The sequence below is a fragment of the Anser brachyrhynchus genome (assembly GCF_964034855.1).
Source record: "Anser brachyrhynchus genome assembly, chromosome: 17".
Lineage (NCBI taxonomy): Eukaryota > Metazoa > Chordata > Aves > Anseriformes > Anatidae > Anser > Anser brachyrhynchus.
In genome coordinates, this window is record NC_137710.1 from 9960744 (window position 1) to 9979695 (window position 18952).

At 42.5% G+C, this 18952-nt stretch overlaps 1 protein-coding gene across 1 annotated transcript in view; it reads left to right on the top strand.

Moving 5' to 3' along the window:
- LOC308179693 (uncharacterized protein) overlaps nucleotides 1-18618 on the top strand; it is a 28434-nt gene extending 9816 nt beyond the window's left edge. The window contains exons 11-24 of the mRNA XM_080560244.1: nucleotides 273-400; nucleotides 701-904; nucleotides 6159-6188; nucleotides 7451-7549; nucleotides 8426-8586; nucleotides 9459-9583; nucleotides 11074-11203; nucleotides 11351-11499; nucleotides 12154-12341; nucleotides 13432-13542; nucleotides 13619-13720; nucleotides 14862-14937; nucleotides 15862-15989; nucleotides 16297-18618. Of these exons, the coding sequence (XP_080416370.1) occupies nucleotides 273-400; nucleotides 701-904; nucleotides 6159-6188; nucleotides 7451-7549; nucleotides 8426-8586; nucleotides 9459-9583; nucleotides 11074-11203; nucleotides 11351-11499; nucleotides 12154-12341; nucleotides 13432-13542; nucleotides 13619-13720; nucleotides 14862-14937; nucleotides 15862-15989; nucleotides 16297-16503 (1838 nt within the window). The 3' untranslated portion in view covers nucleotides 16504-18618. The remainder of the gene's footprint in view (nucleotides 1-272; nucleotides 401-700; nucleotides 905-6158; nucleotides 6189-7450; nucleotides 7550-8425; nucleotides 8587-9458; nucleotides 9584-11073; nucleotides 11204-11350; nucleotides 11500-12153; nucleotides 12342-13431; nucleotides 13543-13618; nucleotides 13721-14861; nucleotides 14938-15861; nucleotides 15990-16296) is intronic.
- The last annotated feature ends 334 nt before the right edge of the window (nucleotides 18619-18952 follow it).

Consider the following 18952-nt stretch of genomic DNA (forward strand, 5'->3'; position numbering starts at 1 on the left):
CCCATATTTGATATGTCTTAGGTGGATATAAAGTACATTTCTGGGGTGTCCATCTCTCTCCATGGACCATGAGAGGTTGATGGGTGAATTCAGATAGGGGTGGCTGTGCTGCCCAAATTTACGTGATCTCACAGCAGCCTGACTTTACTGGGGCACTGTTTGACCAGTGACTTCAGTTTATTCCATTTGAGTAAAGTGGTTAGCTAAATGTCCACAGGAGAACGCAAACCACACAGCAGTGTTTTTGATTGCTTTTTATGTTTTTTCCTCAGCTGGAGCCGTTGCATCTGTCATGAATGAAATCTTCACCCTCTCAACAAGGTCTTCTGCTTTTGTAATTGGTGGAATCGTCATTTGGCTAGGCCTCACTTTCACTGGAATGCTTTTCCCCTTTGCTGTTGTATGTAATTTGATTCAAATCTTCTCTTTGACTCTCTCGATTTAAACTGGTTTTCTAGGCTGGTCTGGACAGGAAGTGAGATGAAATCCTTGTAGATGATCAAAGCTGTGAATTCCTTATTATTACTGGCACGTGGAGGCCATTCATATAAAACACTTCCCAAGATATCAGACATCCCTTGAGAACAGACTGAAAAGATAAAGTTATTCCTCATTTCATAGGGCAAACAGAATTTAAAAGAATCTGTAGGGGTAAGTGTTGTCAGGGAAATCACTCATCTTACTCTGTTTTTATCTCCAGATGGTTCTTGGTCCTTTTTGCTTCCTCATCTTTATTGCTGTCCTGGTCACTGCAGCAGTTCTCATCTATCTGTTCCTCCCAGAAACAAAAGGGAGGTCAATCTCCGAAATCACAGAAGAATTCAAAACACGCCAATTTAAGAAGAAAAATCGTTGGATGGTGGAGAAGAATGCTACTGAAGAAAGGACATTCTGCACCAAGCTCTGATAGGCCACCACAAACAACTTCCACTGACAAAAAGCTGTGTCTCAGAAGCGTACTGAAAGCTAACCTTTAACATGGACTTTTCTCAATAAAATATAACATAAAAAGTAATCCACAGATAGCTTGTTATTAGTCCAAGTAGTCCTATTTTTGGTTTTGCTTTTCAATGCCTCCTTCCTATAACAGCTCTGTGGCAGAAAGATATTCATAACCACGCACACTTCTCAGAACTGGCATGGGGAAAACATTTTCAGGCATACCACACTGATTTTATTTCAAGTCTTTCTCATTTGCTATCATTTTAAAGAAGTAAGATTTATCTCGATGCTTCTTGCTTTGTAAGAAAGCTCTGCTCAGGATTAACAGCAGGATGAAACACAAACATAACTCCTGCAGACAATTTTCATGTCATCTATTTATGATACCTCACTGTAAAGGACCCAGTACTGAGGATGAACACTGCAAATGAACAAATGCCAGGTAGACGAACAAAAGGAACTCAGTTTTGTTCTATTTTATTTACCAGAAATATTCAAGCTATATGTCCTGTTTCTGTAATGATTGTCAGGGCTCAGCCCTGATAAATGACTAATTGGCATAGAACCCTCACCTGCATCCTCTGGAGCAAACTGGCTGCACCCTCCATGCGTAGCAGTTGTAGCAAAACCTGGAGCAAGTTTTTGTAGTGTGAGCAATCCTGGTTGCCTTAAGGAGGGCACTGTTTAGCCACAAGGATACAAGGCAGTGCTGAGAGCTGAGGACCAGAGACTTGGAGTGAGACAGGGAACGAGACACTTTGCGAGAGTACCGCGAGAGCAGGCACTTTGAAAACTCAGCCCACTTTATAAACAATTAACTGCTCAAGACAAGAAGCAGAAGCTGTGGTGGCAAACGTCTGCTAGCTGGGTGCTGGATGAGGACACACCACACTTCACTAGTGCCTGTCAGCAGGCAGTGCTGCACTTCACTGCTGTGCTCCACAACCCCTGGCACTGCTGCTGGCCCGGCGCTGTTAATCCTGCTGACCACCGCAGCATTTAATCCCTTCCCTCGCCAGACTCTTCTACCTTCGTGTAAGACTATCAATTAGTTTTCCATTTTCTGTCTCAGATACAAATGGCATACCAACAAATGCCTCCTGTTTAGTAGGACCATAATTCCTGTGTGTCCGCAGTTTAACCATTCACATTAATTGTTATTGTGCTGGAGCTATGAATCAATGTCGAATTTTGGGGAATTTTCTATTTAAAAATTTCAAACAATGTACTTTCTACTTCTAAAGGAATAGCTGCAGAAGAAACTCTGATAATAAAGCACCAGTGCACGTTCCAGCAACTAGAACCTGATTTAGATTTTATATTCTTCTGGCTAAATGAAGTCTGCCAAGCCTTCAGCACATAAAGAAGAGAGAATCCTCTGTTGTCAGCTTGGTCAGTGCCACTTCGGCTTTGCTGGTCCTTTCACAGGACCCGGTGCCAGCAGCAGCACAGTCGGACCACTGCAGAGGGACCGCTCATCTGTGCCACGCAGCGCGTAGAAGCGGGAGCCTTGAAGCCCTCTGTTCCTCTCTTAGGAGCTCCAGCCAAGCTCACTCTGATTTAGCTCCACTGTCTCCTGCAAGAAGCCAGTCTTTTGTGGGCAGTCTTGCTGGGCACCTTCACTGCCCAGCTGAAGGATCCTCCCCATTTCAAGCATTCATCCTCCCAGGATCTGCCAATCCAATATGCCAACCTGAAGCCTGTTCTCCCCAAAGCTCGCTATTGCTGCATCTCTTGCAGTTACTGATAAACCAGATCGTACATGATTAACTCACCAATATTAATGTTTGCAAGTTGTTTTAACCCCATGCCAAGGCCTCTTGCTTTCTCATACTTCTGCAAGCAACATCTTAAATTGCTGTTAACTACTCACTCTGCCCGTCTTTTATCCAAAAGGAGAGATAAAGCGAGAAAGCTATTTTTTTTTTCTCTTATCTTTCTCTTTTGTACTACTGCTTCAGTGTCACTGCCGAGGCCACCACCTCCAAGAAAAAGCTGGCAATTCAGGTGCCATCCAGCCTTCCTTATTTCAGTGCAGGCTCATGCATCGGGGCCAACATCACTGTTACAAGCCTGCATCCAATGAAACTGAATACAAGAAGAGGCGTGACAGTGGGCCAGGGTTATGCTTGTATTTTTCAGAGATTACATTCTGTAAATATTATGGCTTCAGGAGCTGCTGTTGTCAGCCTTCTTATCCTGTATTTTTGCTTCGTTTCTTGGTTTTTCCTTGACGCAGTGGGGCTAGAATAGCAGCAGCAATAGAGAAAGGAGAAAGAAAAATGATTCATGCGATTTCCCTCATTTCCCAATTTTCCATTGAGGAAATTCACCCATCATTAACACTTCTATTTTCACTTCTGTAGGTCCATCAGCAAATGACAATGACAGGTATATTCCTTGTTTTTTCTGGACCACAGCTGACTTGCATGAGATGGTGACCAGCACTGAAACTTTAAAATGAAAGCAATTTCTTTCTGTAAAAAGCATGTGAAAAATTCTTAAAAGATACTTTCTACTTCTAACCCATTCTTGAAGGGAAGTATTTTCTCAGCAGGCAGCAGAAAGGACAGGTCACTGGTGGAAATATAGCCCGTTGGCCTGCTTGCAGTCCTTGTGTTGGAGGTGATATCACACATGCAGTTCGTTGTTCCCAGTGCAAGTTTTTTTTCTGTTGTGTTTTCTAGTCCTATTTCTACACTCTTGAGGCAGCTGGGTTTGAAGAGGGCCTTATTCCATCCGCATCACTAGGGGTTGGCCTGTGCATTCCTCTCCACCGTGCTGTGTGTAAGTTGCACTACATCAGAGTGTCCCCAGAGGCCCAAAAGGCCCTCCCAGGCCTCTACCACCAAGCGGTGCGGCACGAAGACGCTGCTGTGGAAGGGCTCTGTGGCCCCGGTGCTGTCTGTCTTGCTGACATTACATAAGTAAAGCGAGAGCAATAGTAGAGTCCAAAGGGGAATGGGAATAGGATGTATTGTAAATAGGACTTCTGTGTGGAGCAAAAAAAAAAATCAGGTCTGATTATTTAGGGGAAATCAGAAATGAGGAGAGAACTGAGTGTCTCCTTTTCCCCAGTCAGTGTTGCATTCCAGATTCAACAGAGCAGTTTTCCTGTGTCACAGGGTATGCAATTGTTGCAGCCTCGGTTACTCATTTGGTGTTCTGACTTTTAGCCTCTTTCCTTCCACTGTGACCTTCCCCAGGACCTGGAGGAACGTGCGGTGTGGCACAACCACCACAGGAGGCACAATGCGTGGAGAGAGCAGGAGGAGGGAGCTGGCGGGATATTGGGGCCGTTTATAAGTTCGTTAAGGCTTGCTGATTTCCGAGTACTGTTAATTCCCTGTGGAGAACTGCAATACTGGAGAACTACAAAGAAGTACGAAGATAAAGGACCACAGCAGAATGCAGCGGAGGTGATACATGGTAGCTGGCTTTTGAAGCAGGACATCGGGCACAAGGAGAAGCCAAGAGCCTGTCTCACTGCTTGATTCTTTAGACAGAAAGGAACAGCAAAAGTCTCCTGAGCTCACTCCTAAAATTGCTGCCAAGGTGAACCAGTACCGTGCTATAAAGTCTGAGCTATGCAGCTCAGGATCACCAGAAAGATGCAAACATGTAAGAGAAATTTGGTTGTGAGCTAGTGGAATTGCTGCTATTTGAGATCCTCAGCAATTATTTTGCAAGGAGTGTAGGAATCATTGTAACATGAAACACCTATGCTTTGATACAAATTGAGAAAAATCATTATGTAATACAAATGAAACATTTACATTTTAAAACAATAAAAGAATCAGTCAATAGCTACGTGATTTGCATTTTTGTACAACCAGAATGTTACAATTGTTGGCACTAAAGAGAAATTACAGAAATGCCAAATCATTCTGACCACTATCACAAGCCAGAAAAAACAGCATTTGGTGTGCAGTTATATAGGCAATAGTTGGAATTACAACAGTAACCCAGGTTTTATTATTAACATGTATTTTTTCTCATTTCTTTAGACTCACAGTATTTGCAGAAAAACCCTCTGTAAATAATTGCATTCTGTTTTATGAACTAAAAGTACAAGTCCTGAGGACAAGCTTAGGCATTTACTGAGGGCTCTGGCATAACCCCATTGTCACATCTGCCCCCACACCAAGCCTTGGGGCTGGGGGAAAGTCCCCCGGCATGACCAAGAGAAAGCAGAAGGCTTTGACAGCAGGAATAGCACACGGCATCAAACACACGCGAGAGCCCCAGGCACACCTCTCTTCTAAATGCCATCTCTAGCCGGAGCCACGCAGAGTCACAGTTTGGGCTTCACTTCACAATTGAGGAGCCTCTGGAGACCAAAGGTGAATTTTCAGTGGCTGCAACACCAGTTTTGGAGTTGTTCTGTGTCTGTAATGCTCAAAGCTGAAGTGAAGGGACTAGGAGCCCAACTGCACCATCCTAACTCGCTAAGAGGTATTTACTCACTTTGCTGACTCTCATGAGGAAGTGGATCACACAGTTACTGCCTGCTTCAGCACCGAGCTCTGCTCCAAAAGCCGCTGCCAGGGCACAGTTATCAACTGGAGCCTTCTCACCTCTCCTGGCCAACAAAGCCCTCATAACCACCAGACAAGAAACACCCTTCCTCCGTACAGTCTAACCAATACTTAAAGTCAGAACAGCTGAATTAAGCTTTGAAATTTGCTTCTTGTACCTCCTGCCTATTGAATAGCTGTGTTTGAGACTTTGCCCATTTTTCATCTAATAAAAGGTATTTACTATACCAGTGTATCTGAAACAGAACACCACATCTTTACTTAATAATAAACACCAGTATCTAAACGTCTTACCAACTGCTTTTTGCTTTGTGCAGATTATGGCAAAGATACTGCTCAGTTTGTATCAGAGAAATAAAGTATTTTACTGTTCCTGAAAACTGTTTAGATTTTTTTTCCTAGGCTGTTCTCTTTTTCTTCTCAGTCCCCCCAGGTGCAAACTTCCTCTGCCTTGAAACTTTCCCCCTGCGGACTGGACCAGATGCAATTATTTCCTGAAATATTTAATCTGGCAGTGTTAACTTTGGCCAGTTGAAGTAAATGTAAGTCAGTGAAGACACAGTAGTAAAAATTTAACTCTGTTCCCTGAAGCCAGATACCCACTGCAACCCCAGCAGGCAGGAGACACAGAAGCCTGGGATGACAAAGACATCGCACGCAGGACAACCAGCCCCTTAGCCAGAGATGACCGGCTTCCTATCAGACCTGGTAAGTACTTGGTGAGGTATTTACATCCGTGATATTTTTGTCTGCTGTCAGTTGGCAGGCAGAGTTTTTGAAAGGCAGGGAACAGGACTGGATGTTGCCAGCTGTAACCACAGACAGGGATGTTTATGGGAGCCTGCAGCATTCATATTCTGGCTATGGCTGAGTTGAAATCAGAGCTGCTGCCTTGCACATTGGTGTAACACCTTCAATTAGCACGATCCTTGTTCAAGAAAGAGCTCCCAGCTTCAGCTGGGCACAATGAGCCTCTCTTCTAGGAAAGAGAATATGGCAGGGCACCTCTGAATGGCAATTCTTCATTCATTCTCAGCATATTCACTACGTCCTGTTGCAAAGGTTGCTGCAGTGCAAATGTAACAGCAGCGCTGATTGTGCATTTTTGGATCTGTAAGCAACCAGAAAAGCATCAAAGTGCAATGCCTATTTTCCAAAGCTCCCGGGAGATTAAGATGACTGTGCTGCTTGAGACAGACAGGCAGGGCAGGAGTTCAGAACTGACCGTGGTAATAACAGCTAGAGAAGAGACCTTCCTCCTGTAGCACAGCTCGAACAGAATCAGCGCAGAATGGAACAGCTGTCACAAAACTTTTCCTTGCTGTTTCCTCCTCTCCATGTAGGTAAAAAACATGGATTCTGTCACACTGACAGAAACCTGAACGGAAAAACATGCTACAAGCAGCATTAGTCTGGTTTTCTGTCCATTTCAGACGTGTTTGTTAGTTTAATTTTTAGCTGCTTTGGGCAATTTCTGGGGGCTTTACCACAATCCTCAAATTGAGGGATCACTGTGCACTCTGCAGGGGCCTGAAGGGCAGCTAGCCCAGCAGCTACTCTCAGTTAACGTAGGAAAGATCCTCTGGGTACAGAGAGCTTTGGGAATACAGTGGGCAGGGGTCCGAGCTGCAAATAGCCCGGGCACCGCCCAGGTAGCAGAGAGGAAGGTAAGACCTCCCACCCCGAAACCACTCTTACATGTATTAGCGCTGGAGAGTGGAACAACCTTCTGCTTGTTACTCTGTTAACAGATGATCAGGAGGAGAGGGAAAAGTAATGCTGAAGTCTGCATTTTCCCCAGCTGGATGTAGGGAAATCCTAGCAGGATGTTCCCCTCATAGCAGGGCACATAGAGGTAACATGCCTCTCTGCAAGTTCCTTGAGCAAATGTTCCTAGAGAATTAAAGACACATTTAAGGAACAGACTGATGTGGCTACAAGCTTAAGAAGATCTTGTTCTACCTCTGCAGGTACAGTACCAGGGGCTCTTTCAAATGATCGCTGTCCTGGGGATCGGTGGAACGTTCCAAAATGGCTTTCAGGTTTCCACAATCACCTACATGTCTCAGGTAGGTAAAGATTCACACAGCATGCTAGTTAACGGTATCACTGAGTCTGCATTCTTGTCTGAGGATGCTCCTCTGACAGTCAGCAGGGGCTTCATCACTCTATTCTCCTCTCATGTTTCATTCCCATTACTGTGCTACTGTGTAAAGCAGAACATGTCAAAGTGTTGAAAACAGCAGAAAAGAGAGAGATGTGCGAGTTGTTGGTTATAGAGCTGTTCCTCAAAGAAGCACCGACAGGCATGGCCTCTGTCTGCCCATAAACTTACAGCACGTGTCTGCTCCGGTGGTACCACTTGGCACGCTTACAGCCTATCCGCAGGGTAGACAAACAGAGCAAGGCAAGCGAAGCATGCTGTAAGAAAATGTCTGCTTCCCTCCACAGACCACGGGTAAAACTGCCATTCAAGATGCTGAGGCTTAAGGGAAGACCTTCTTATTTAGTAGAAATCACCTCATGGCAAGTTATTATTATTAAGAGTGTTGTTTTCAGGCTTCAGAGCACTAAGTTCTGAGTGGGGAAGTATGGAGGAACTGCATTCAGCAGGTGCTGTGTGATCTGGCATTGTTGGCTTGTTTGTGAGAGAAAAAACAACGCATCCGCAGAACTCTACAGGGCAGTTCACACTGCTCCTCACCACAGGTCCGGGCCTTGGTTCCTCAGATTTCAAGAGCAACAAAACAAAGAACAAACTCCTCCTACTGGCAAAATCAATGTAGTTTACTCTACTACACTATGGCTATTAGCTAATGCAAACTTTTAGAGTCTGTATGGAATAGTGGCTTCGGCTGAAGCAACAAAATTGTGTTCTAAATGTAATAAAATACATGCAGTGGAGTCACGGTTACTGTTAATGAGAATCCTTTTTTCTGTCTCAGCATGTTAAGGCTTTCATTAATGAAACGTGGCTGGAGCGATACGGCTACCCCATCCACCAGGATAACCTCCTGTTTCTGTGGTCCATCACTGTGTCCATCTTTGGCATCGGAGGTCTCGTGGGATCCTCAGGAAGCAGATACCTCACTGTCAAGTATGGCAAGTATGTATATTTAAGGAATTGTCAATCAAATCTTAACCTAAAGAAATGACAGTTGGCGTTTTAAAATGTGAGATAGATTTTTAGGCTTAGTAATAGCTGTAACACAGCCAGCTTGGCAGTGGTGTCCACAGATTCTGCTACCCTCGTCCTGCAGCACTGCTAATCCCTTGTGCTGCCACCCGCTCACACCAGACGCAGTTAGGGAGGCTGGGTTACTACTGGCAAGGAGGAAAGGCAGCCTCCTGGCTGAAGGCAGAGTGTGTTTCTTGGAGGTGCTACTCACAGCACAGCAGCATCGAGATGCTCTGAAGTGCTACATCAATGTGTTCCATGGTAGGTTTTCAAACGCAGAAAAGCAAGAAGACTTTTCTCTGCTACAAAACACAGAAATGTTCCCAAACTCCCAGGTCTAGCCATGAGTCCTTGTACACACGCCGTTAACCCTTCCTCATCTCCCACTCCCTGGTTTACATGGGAAAGAAACTTCAACGTATTATCCAGAAGGGAGGCAGCATTGTCTGGCAGTCATCTCCTAGAAATCATGGCGCTCGTACGTTTGCCAGGGAATCTGGAAGAAGCCTGTTTTTTGCAAGGGCCTTTCTCTGCTGACCATACAAAGAACAACCTTGGCTTTAGTGAATTCTCCCTGTTCATATCCTGAGCTAGCTGGATGACAATATAATTCTGTGTACTAGGGACACAGAGCATCCAGTGTCAACAGTGTGGAAGGGCTTATTTTGTCCTGGACCACATACGCATAACTTGACAAAACTAGCAAGATAATTTCACCCAGGACGTCGTATGTGCCAGAAGCATAAATGCCATTTCCTTCCTGATCTACAAAAATTCTTTTTACTTTCTTGCACTTACAGAAAAAAATGTCTCCTGTGCAACAATCTTCTTATGATAACTGCGGCGTCTGTCATGGGCTGCAGTAAAATGGCCCGGTCCTTTGAGATGATCTTAATTGGCCGCTTCCTGTGTGGCGTAAGTGCAGGTAGGTGATTGCTCCCACGGGTCAGCACCCTCTCCCAAAATGTTACATCTTTATTCAAAGTATATAACCCTTCACTAAGAAAATAAAATCTTAAAGTCAGTGATCCCTTGTCAGAAGATCTTCTGTAACAATCGGCAATAAAGAGCATAATTATTACTAATCCTGCTGATACCAAATGAAATTCAGCTTTGCCACTTGCATGAATATTCAAAGCTGTCAGAAATGTTTTGATACTATTTAAAACTTTTTTTTTTCTATTGGAAAAATAGATGCAGTATTACTTTAATTCTGACAAACAGTACTTGAAATTGTATGAGATATGGTTTAAATCTAGAAATCTAGTATTCTTATAAGGCTCCAGAAAACCAGGCTGTTCAAAGTCATGGCCATTTCATTTTGACTCTGTATGTATTTCAGGAATGTTCTACATTGAACCTGTTTTTAAGCTGTAAGTCCTTGGGGTTAGTACAAAGATCTGGGCATAATCAAGTAAAATCAGTCATAGTAGGTAGTCCATATACACAGAAATCATCCTGTGCTAGGATCAGTACGCCTTGTATTTGTCTCCTACACAAAAGGGTGCTCTTCCACTCAGTTTTGGATATTCACAGGAATGCTTATTTTAACTTATTTAATTAGAAATTAATGTCTATGTTTCAAATAACCAAATTTTGTAGATTGCTTCTCTGACATACAGCCACATTGAAGAACAGCATTCTTTTGAGAATTACTCATCCACAGTGGCCCTGCTATGATCTAAAACCTGTATCTTGCCTCATGCAAAGACCTAATTTTTGTTAAAAAGATTGCATATCTCCATCACTTTGCCATCACATAAAACCAGGAGAAGAAAACGTTGTTTTCAAATCAGATAAAATGGCCTGTGACCATCATATCAGGAAAAACCTCTTGTTCCCAGACTAGATTTCAGAATTTCTGAGTTATTAAGTACTTCACTGGTAGCTGGAAACATCAACTCTGCCTGAAGCCAACAAAATTATTGCTGTACAGTAAAAAAGAAATACTCATGTTTCCCCCCAGATCATCTACAAATCAACATTGAATATAACACCACTTACTTTAATCTGCTATGGATTGACCATACCAGCTCTTCCATAACATCATGTCAAAAAGGGCTGAGATTACGCAGGTTGACTACATGCAAATTAGATATTACTACAGGGTGTTTAGTTATTCAGCACTCGCATGCTCTATTTCCTCTAAAATCTGCTAAGATTCAAAAGGGACACTGTGATGGGGCAACATCCCAGAGATGTGCATTTCCTAAGATCAGAAAACTGCACTGTGCAAATAGGGCAGGAACCGAACGGTTTTGCAGAAAGGGTTAGAAAATCTGGTACTGAAAAATCTCATACCCGGTGCATGAAGCAGCTATATTCTGTACTACTTAATTTTTTACATTCAGTTTTATTTCCCATGGTTATGAATGTCTTCTTGCTTCTCTCCCACAATTCCCTCCTCACCTCAAGGCCTTTGCGTTCCCTTACATCATCAATATGTTGGGGAAATTTCCCCTAAGAAGCTACGTGGATTTGCAAACTCCACTGCCTCTTTCTTTTGGTCACTGGGAAAAGCCGCAGGGCAAATTGCAGGACAAAGGTATAGTACAACTGATTTACCACCCAATTCATACCTGGACCTCCTCTACCTTTTGCTTCCTCCTCTGCTTCTCCATCCACTCCTTTCTCTTCTCAAAAAACCAATGCAATGAACTTTTATTCTACATGTGTGTTTGATCCCCTCCAGGGAGCTGCTGGGCAGTCAGTCCCTGTGGCCCGTGCTGATGGCCTCCTGTGGAATTCCTGCACTGGTCCAGCTGCTCACTCTGCCCTTCTTCCCTGAATCCCCACCTTATCTCTTCATGCACAAAGGAGACCAGGAAGGATGCAAGAAAGGTAACTGAGGTCTTCAGGTTCCTGTTCCTCACTTGGCTTTCAATTGGTTTGTGATGTTTGCTTTCCCCATGGCAAAAAAAGTTTCTCCCTGCTCATTTCTAAGATGACTCTGTGAATACCCACCAAGTATATTTTTGTTGTGGTTACCACTTAGAACATGAAACTACATCTTTTTACCATTTTGTATAACAAAACCTTTTATATTCAGCTGACACCCCCTGAGCAGTCTAATGATAAATGATAAATAGTGATAAATGATAAATGATAAATGATAAATGATAAATGATAAATGATAAATGATAAATGATAAATGGCTGTTTGCACTGCAGGGGCTCCACAAGGCACCACTCAGCTCTGGTTGTTGGCTTTGTACCATGGTTATACCCTGAGAGAAGGCGGAAGGGAGAAAAGTGGACCCGCGGGCAGGGAGGGAGTCATGTTCACCCTACTAGGTCCCCTGTCAGAACAGGCTCCTCTCTACAGGAGAGGACCAGGGCTCTGGAACACACCATAGGACATCAGCGCCTCACACCACAGACAGAGCCCACACATGCTGTTCTGACAGATGTGCATCACCTACTTAACAAACTCCTCAGTCAGCAAACAACAGCAACGAATTAACATGGCAGGTCTCACTCTCCTTCTCCTCCACAGCCATAAGGCAACTTTGGGGTGAAGGCCATCACCAAGCAGAGATTGATGACATCATGAAAGAGAAGGCAACAATGAAAAACACCAAGATCTTGAGTGTCCTGGAACTAATGAAAGAACCAGCTTTCCGTTGGCAGCTGTACATGATAATTGTTCTGAGTGCCACAGTTCAGCTAAGTGGCATCAGTGCAGTTGAGTGCATTTCCCCCTTAAAGTCTCAAAACATTTGCTGACAACCTTAGAGACATCTCATGGCTCTCAGGAGCTCTCCTCATTTTCCTCAGGTTTCTCAGCCACAGTTTGTTGTCTGCCAACCCTCCTACACAGCAGCAGCAGCAGTTTGCAGAGCTTGGCCAGGCTCTCTGTGTGACATCCTTTTGCCCAGCTCTTGGTACTTGCTGGAGTTAACATCCTCTGTTGTTAGGCTTATTTAACAGCCATTTGGGACAGCTGCTACAAGACCCCAGAACCTGCTTCTATATATGAGCCCACCTTATTTTGGCAAAATCAGTGTAATTTTATGTTACTGCAGCCTGTAGCTGCTGCTATTTGGCCCTTGTCCCTTAGCATCCTAAGGAGCACACATGTGTTGGGACAGCAGTACACACTCCACCTTTAAAGCTAACCAAGGAGCAGACTCACAGTTCTGGCGACTTCAGTTCTCCACCTCTTCCTCAGATCTGAACTTCTCCGGGACCATTTTGAAGCCACAGCTTTGCAATCGTCTGCGTCATTCTTCCACGTGTAGCTTCACGGTGCAGCAACATCTGTGAAGGAAATACATAACCGAGTCTGCCACAGCTTAAACTGGAATCTTTATCTTCTCAGCAAATCTCCAAATAGAGCAAAGATACTTGAAAAGATGTTTGTCCTGCTCCCTCATGATTCCATAGCCCATGCTCTTCTTTCTTGGGAAAGAAGGGTATACACTACAGTGATGTTCTTGGATGGGCTCCAGAAATGATGATACACCTGGCTGTTTCTGAAAGCCCCTAAATCAGGTCTATGCAAACCTAATTACATTGCAGCAGCTGGAGGTTCTTTTATCACAGAATTTTATCTTTCATAAAATTAATTAATTAATAATGTTTTACAATGTTTTTGTCTGCCAAAAAAGTGAAAACTACCTAAAAGAGTGCAGAAACCTAGCTTACTCCAAAGCTGAGCTGCATCCTCCTTGGCTACTAGCTTGCATCCAGGGCAGTGGCACACAGGCATGGGTAAGAAATCATTGCATTCTTGTCTTACTGTTTTATGTTTGTTTGTTTGTTTTTTTCCTAGATTTATTTTTATACTTTTGAAGTCCTCCAGGCAGCTGGCTTTGATGAAAGAATGATCTCCTATATGACCCTCTCTGTTGGACTCTCGGAACTTTTAGCTGCTGTAGTCTGTGTAAGTCACATTACTGTGGGAATGGGTCATAATCTGCTTTTCTAGCACTGACACCAGTGTGATTTCTGTCCCTCAGAGCTCCATCATTGAGCGTCTGGGCAGGAAAACACTTGTAAGAGGAGGTTATTGTATCATGGGTTCACTGCTAGCTGCTATCACAGTGACTCTCTCACTACAGGTAAGGAAATTCTTCTGGCAGGTCTCTTTCCGTTATCTATTCTATTTTAACATCTGCTCAACATGCTACTGAGAAAGAAAAGTGAGGCTTAGAAGTGCCAAAGTAATATCTGTGTTAACAGCTTAGACTCTGGGACAGATGAAGGGAATAGTCTAAAGATCGAATTTGTCTGTACATAGGATTAAACCCTCTTTTAGCCAGCACTCTCTATACTCCTGCCTCCCCAAGATCACATGCGCTCAGCAAGGACCACAGAAAACACTGAGATACTAGCTGTGAGTCCTGATTTCATCAGGCTGCAAGCACCAACCACTGACCAGCACAGACTAAAACACAGTCATAAGTAAATGGCCTTTCCCTGTATGCAGCTCTTAACAAGTCAGTGAAAAACAAACAAACAAACACCAAAAAAGACTCTTTGCATTGGTTAACTTGAAATTTAACTGCTGCAGAAGACACTGGGAATGCACATATTTGTTCACATACTGCAGAGCAGTTCACCTCTGTAATGCTGTCATCGCTGTAACATTAGAAAAAAGACCCCTGGGTCACCAGTATTGATCCAGGAGCTCTCCCATAGAGACTACTGCAAAATTGCCCTGGAAGCAAGGTGGCAGCAAACTTCCATTTCTGTTGCATTCATGATGGACCTCAGGAGAGAAAAATCTTTTCCTAAAGCTTTTTGTCTTATATCTTCTTGGAAAGAAAATATAGGAAATTTCCTTTATAGTAGATAGCTATCACCTGTCAAAAGCAAAGAAAGATCTGATTTGGCCTTCCTGTATCTCTAAGGGTTAGGGGAAGCACTGTGGGGACAAGGAGAAAGAAGGACAGGGTGGAAAAGAGCTATTCAGACAACTTTTAATTGAAGGCTTCTAAGCTTGACAGCTGCTCCCCAACAACAAACCTGCTTCTCTGCACACCGAACAGAAACCTCCCTGCTCCATCCATAGGAAGAATTACTCACATTTCTCTGCCAGTTCCCTACTCTGTTTATTGCTTCTTGCAGTGACAATGTTGGAAAACAGTAAGCTTCTCTCACCTATCGTAATTAACAGATTTCATCCAGAAGTTGTGGTTGTTTTATTATTATTATTATTATTATTATTATTATTATTTATTGTGATTTTTTTTTCCCCAGGATTGGTATTTCTGGATGCCATACTGCAGCCTTTGTCTGATTATCTTGTTTGTAGTTGTCTTTGGAATTGGGCCAGGTAAGTACTTCATTCAAAAAAATAGAGGAATCAAGTCATGTGAACTAATTAATACGGCTGGGAAAAATACTGCATAATATTGCATAACATTTAGCATAAGCAAATTCATTTAACCTAACCTTGTAGTCATTTAAACGTTGTTCAGTCACTGGCCAGAAACTTCAGTGTCATCAGGTTTGGGTTTTTCTAATGAGAGACTGAGAGACCAATGAAGGAAGAGAGCAAAAAGAGCTCACCAGAAAAACAGAAAATAGAGAACACAAGCTGATGGGTAAAAGATTTCTTAGAAATACTAATAAATAAGAAAGAGAAAAAGAAAAGCAAGAATTCTTTCAAATTCAGTGTCCTATAATGTTACTTCTTTTTGCAAATGAACAGCAGTGTAGAAGCCCTACTTTGGAGGAGCTCTTTTCCTAACATATACTACCTACTCCTCTTTGACTTAAAAAGCCTGTTTTCAAAATATTTGCCGTCCCACATGGCAGGTGGAGTTATTTTCCTAACTCAAAGCTGGCAAAGTTCTGTGACTTCAAAACAGAACTGGAATACCCAGGAAGTGAATTTGGGAAGATCAATATTTGGTGACCTAGCAATATCATACTGGGAATTCTTCTTTATAATGAGAATCATTATTCCATACTTTTTTCATGAGAAGATGTTAGATGTTTGCAAGTGTTGACTGCTAATTCTAGAATCTCTCCAATTAATTAATTTGAATAAATCAATATTTGAATAAAGGGATGTCTAGCTATTTATAAGATGCCACAAACACTTTCTTTTCTACAAGACAGCAACATACTCAAGCCTTTTGAATGCCAGTCCATGACAGCAGCACCTATTTGCTGACTGTGTGATGGTAACATGCAATCCGAACATCCAAATCAAACACATGGACAAGTAATTCTTACTCCGCTCTCCTTTCAGCTGGTGCCACAATTTCCATCAGGGTTGAAATTTTCCAGATGTCGTGCAGACCACCCGCCTTTGTGATCGGTGCAGTTCTCAACTGGCTGGGCATCTTTGTGATTGGAACTACCTTCCCCTTCATTGTGGTGAGTCACTCTGGAGTCTAGGCTCCAGAGCCGGCCATGGGACAGGAAGGAGAGCAGCAGGAGATGACAGTGGCAGCCTGGAGCTGTCTTGGCACCTGCTCTCCCAAGACCACTTTTGCAACTGACAGGCCCAGATTTGCTCAGGAGACTGATTCAAACTCCAATGCTTGTCAAAGGCCAAAATGCAAAGAATCCCTTATCGAATTGAAAGTGCTTTGGGACCCAAATACAAAATCTGTCCCAAGAAAGTGACAAGTGAAGAGATTTGCTCATCTTGCTCTCTTTCTCGCTCTGCTCTTCCCTGCAGGAAAGACTCAAGCAATTCTGTTTCCTCATCTTTATGGGGATACTTTTCACTTCAGGGGTAATTGTCCACCTGTTCCTTCCAGAAACCAAAGGGAAGTCAATCATGGAGATCACAGAAGAATTTAATAAACTAAACTTTAAGAAGAAGCGTGTTCCAGCAACTCCAAACCATGTCATGGAGGATTACACCTTCTGCACCAGGCTTTGACTGCCCGGCAGGCGCCAGGCTTTCTTAAAAGGAAGAAGGAAAAGACATTCATCGTTTTCTGACTAGCAAGCCGGTCCAAATGGACTGTCAGCTTTCAATCTGTCACCTACAAGGTTTTCCTCTTGCCAAAATATCACATTTCAAAAGCACTCCACTCTGGTAGCTTAGAAAAGGGATGATGGCTGATATTAGCAGGATAGACTTGGGTGACTCATGAGCATCTTGGCCTAACCTGCTGATGTATAAATCTCTTTTATAACAGAGCAATTAATACACACTGAAAGTACATGCAGAATTTATAAATACTCTGCTGAACACACAAAAAGGGAAGACCTGTGATCTCCCCTCTCTCTATGATTTATGAGTGTGTTTTTACAACCCTGAAATGGGAATAGTAAAGTTCTTGGCTTGCTACCTCTGGCTAGATTTCAGTCCATGACAGATTAAAGAAAAAGAATAATGGAATAGGAGAGAAATTCTTTGTTTCTTTAGATTCAACTGAATAATCAAACCTTCCCAGGTTCCCAAGCTTAAATGCCATGTTTTTCTTCTGTTGTCAGACTTCCATTCTAGTTTGTTTGTTTCATTCTTCAACCCTTTTGGAATGAAGTTTTTCATATCACCAGCCCTCCTTGGTTTGGCTTAAATTTAATATAATTATTTTTGCTTAAAGAAAAAAATAAAAATCAACCATTTGATTCTAAGATCAGAATTGTTCATGAAAAAGTATGGGTAAAAATTTCTTATGCAACTCTTCTCTGGGCTTGTTTCAGTAGCAATACAGCTAAAGGAGTCATGGATGGAATCCAGTTGCCAGAAAACACAGGCGCCTAGAGTTGTTTTGGGCACTCTCTGCTATCTTGTCCATCAGCATCATCACCTCTGAGCTCCCACATCTACCTTGTGGGCAGTGAATCCCACAGCAATTTAACTGCCACTTTCCGCAGTTGCTTTTGGCACACAGTTTACCCCAGAAGAACCACCCTTAATGGGAACTCTTGGCAGTAAAAGAATATCTGTGGCTTTACAGTTTCTCTTAAAAACAGCTGTAAATACCTTGCTGTATGTACAGTAGGCTGTCAGCAAAAGCTAAGACATCGTCCAGCTCTCGGATACGTGCAGGGCTCCTCTCTACGGTGTATTTCTCTACCATGACTGGGAAGTGATCACATAGCCTCCTATTTCAGGGACATGTAATCAGCACGGAGTCTTCAGTTATTGTTCTATGCAAGCGTAGATACTGACAGCTGGAGGGATGACTGGAAATGTTATATACCTTGAATATTTTGTCAGACTCATACAGCTAGGTAAGTTTTACAGCAACAGTGAGAACTGTAACTCAAAACGTGTAAGACATTCATTTAAGCATTTCCAACAACAATTTATGATTAATTGACAGTCTCATAGGAATTTTGCCAATTTTTACAAGACAGTAGTCTGCACAGAGAAAAGGAAACAAAGTGAGAGAGTATGTTAAATGTATCATATGCATGTTTTCTAACTTCCAAATTTAGTGTCATATGCCATTCCCAACGATCACTGTTGCAGAAATGGATGAAATGTCATTTCCCACATTGATCTATAACCAAGTTCACATACTGCAGGCCTTCAAACTGTGAAAGATGTTCAAGGCCATATGAATTGATTTCCTCATTCTTCTTCCTTCTGTATATAGTTAAATATCAAGAGAGTTTGTGAGCCTTATAGGACACAATCTTATAAAGTACTGGAGGGATTAATTTCGCAAGAGACATTTTTTTGAAATATGCAAGTTTATGGGATTTTCCCTTTCTCCAGAAATTGTCTAATTTTCTGCACATTTTCCTCTATCAATGGGAAGCTCACATGATCCTAATAGCAAAGCAATACTGTTAGCAAGAACATGAAAAAGGCTAAGGTTTACAGTGGTGCAAAATATACCAATTCAAATCTAAACGCACTAGCCTTAAATAGTAAAAAAAGTGTTTGTATCTCTGATATTGCTTTGACTGGCATATTTACTTCAACTAAGATGACACTATTCAAAATATGAATTTAATTGTTCATTTTAACTGTTGCTTATTTTTCATTGGAAATGTTAAACATAATAAAAATGGCAGATGAACTTAAATAAGACTTCTGGCCTCCACAAGTGTTTCTTCCCCAACATCAGGATGTCCCTCAGGAACAGCTGACTAGAAAAAAGTTACGGGTGTACAAACCTTCCATGACTGGGATTTTTCATTACTTCTGTCTTTCATATTGAGGGAAGCTTAAGACCTCACACTAAAAGATAATCTTTGAAATGTGGAGAGTCCATAAACTCAGAATAGCCCCAAAATTTTTGCAGTGTTCTATATATGTAACAATATAATCAAAAACTACCCGTCATTTGGAGAGGACATACAATATAGAAAGGAAATCTCTCCTTGCAGAAAGGAAACCTTTAATTTTGCAAAACAGAATTCTC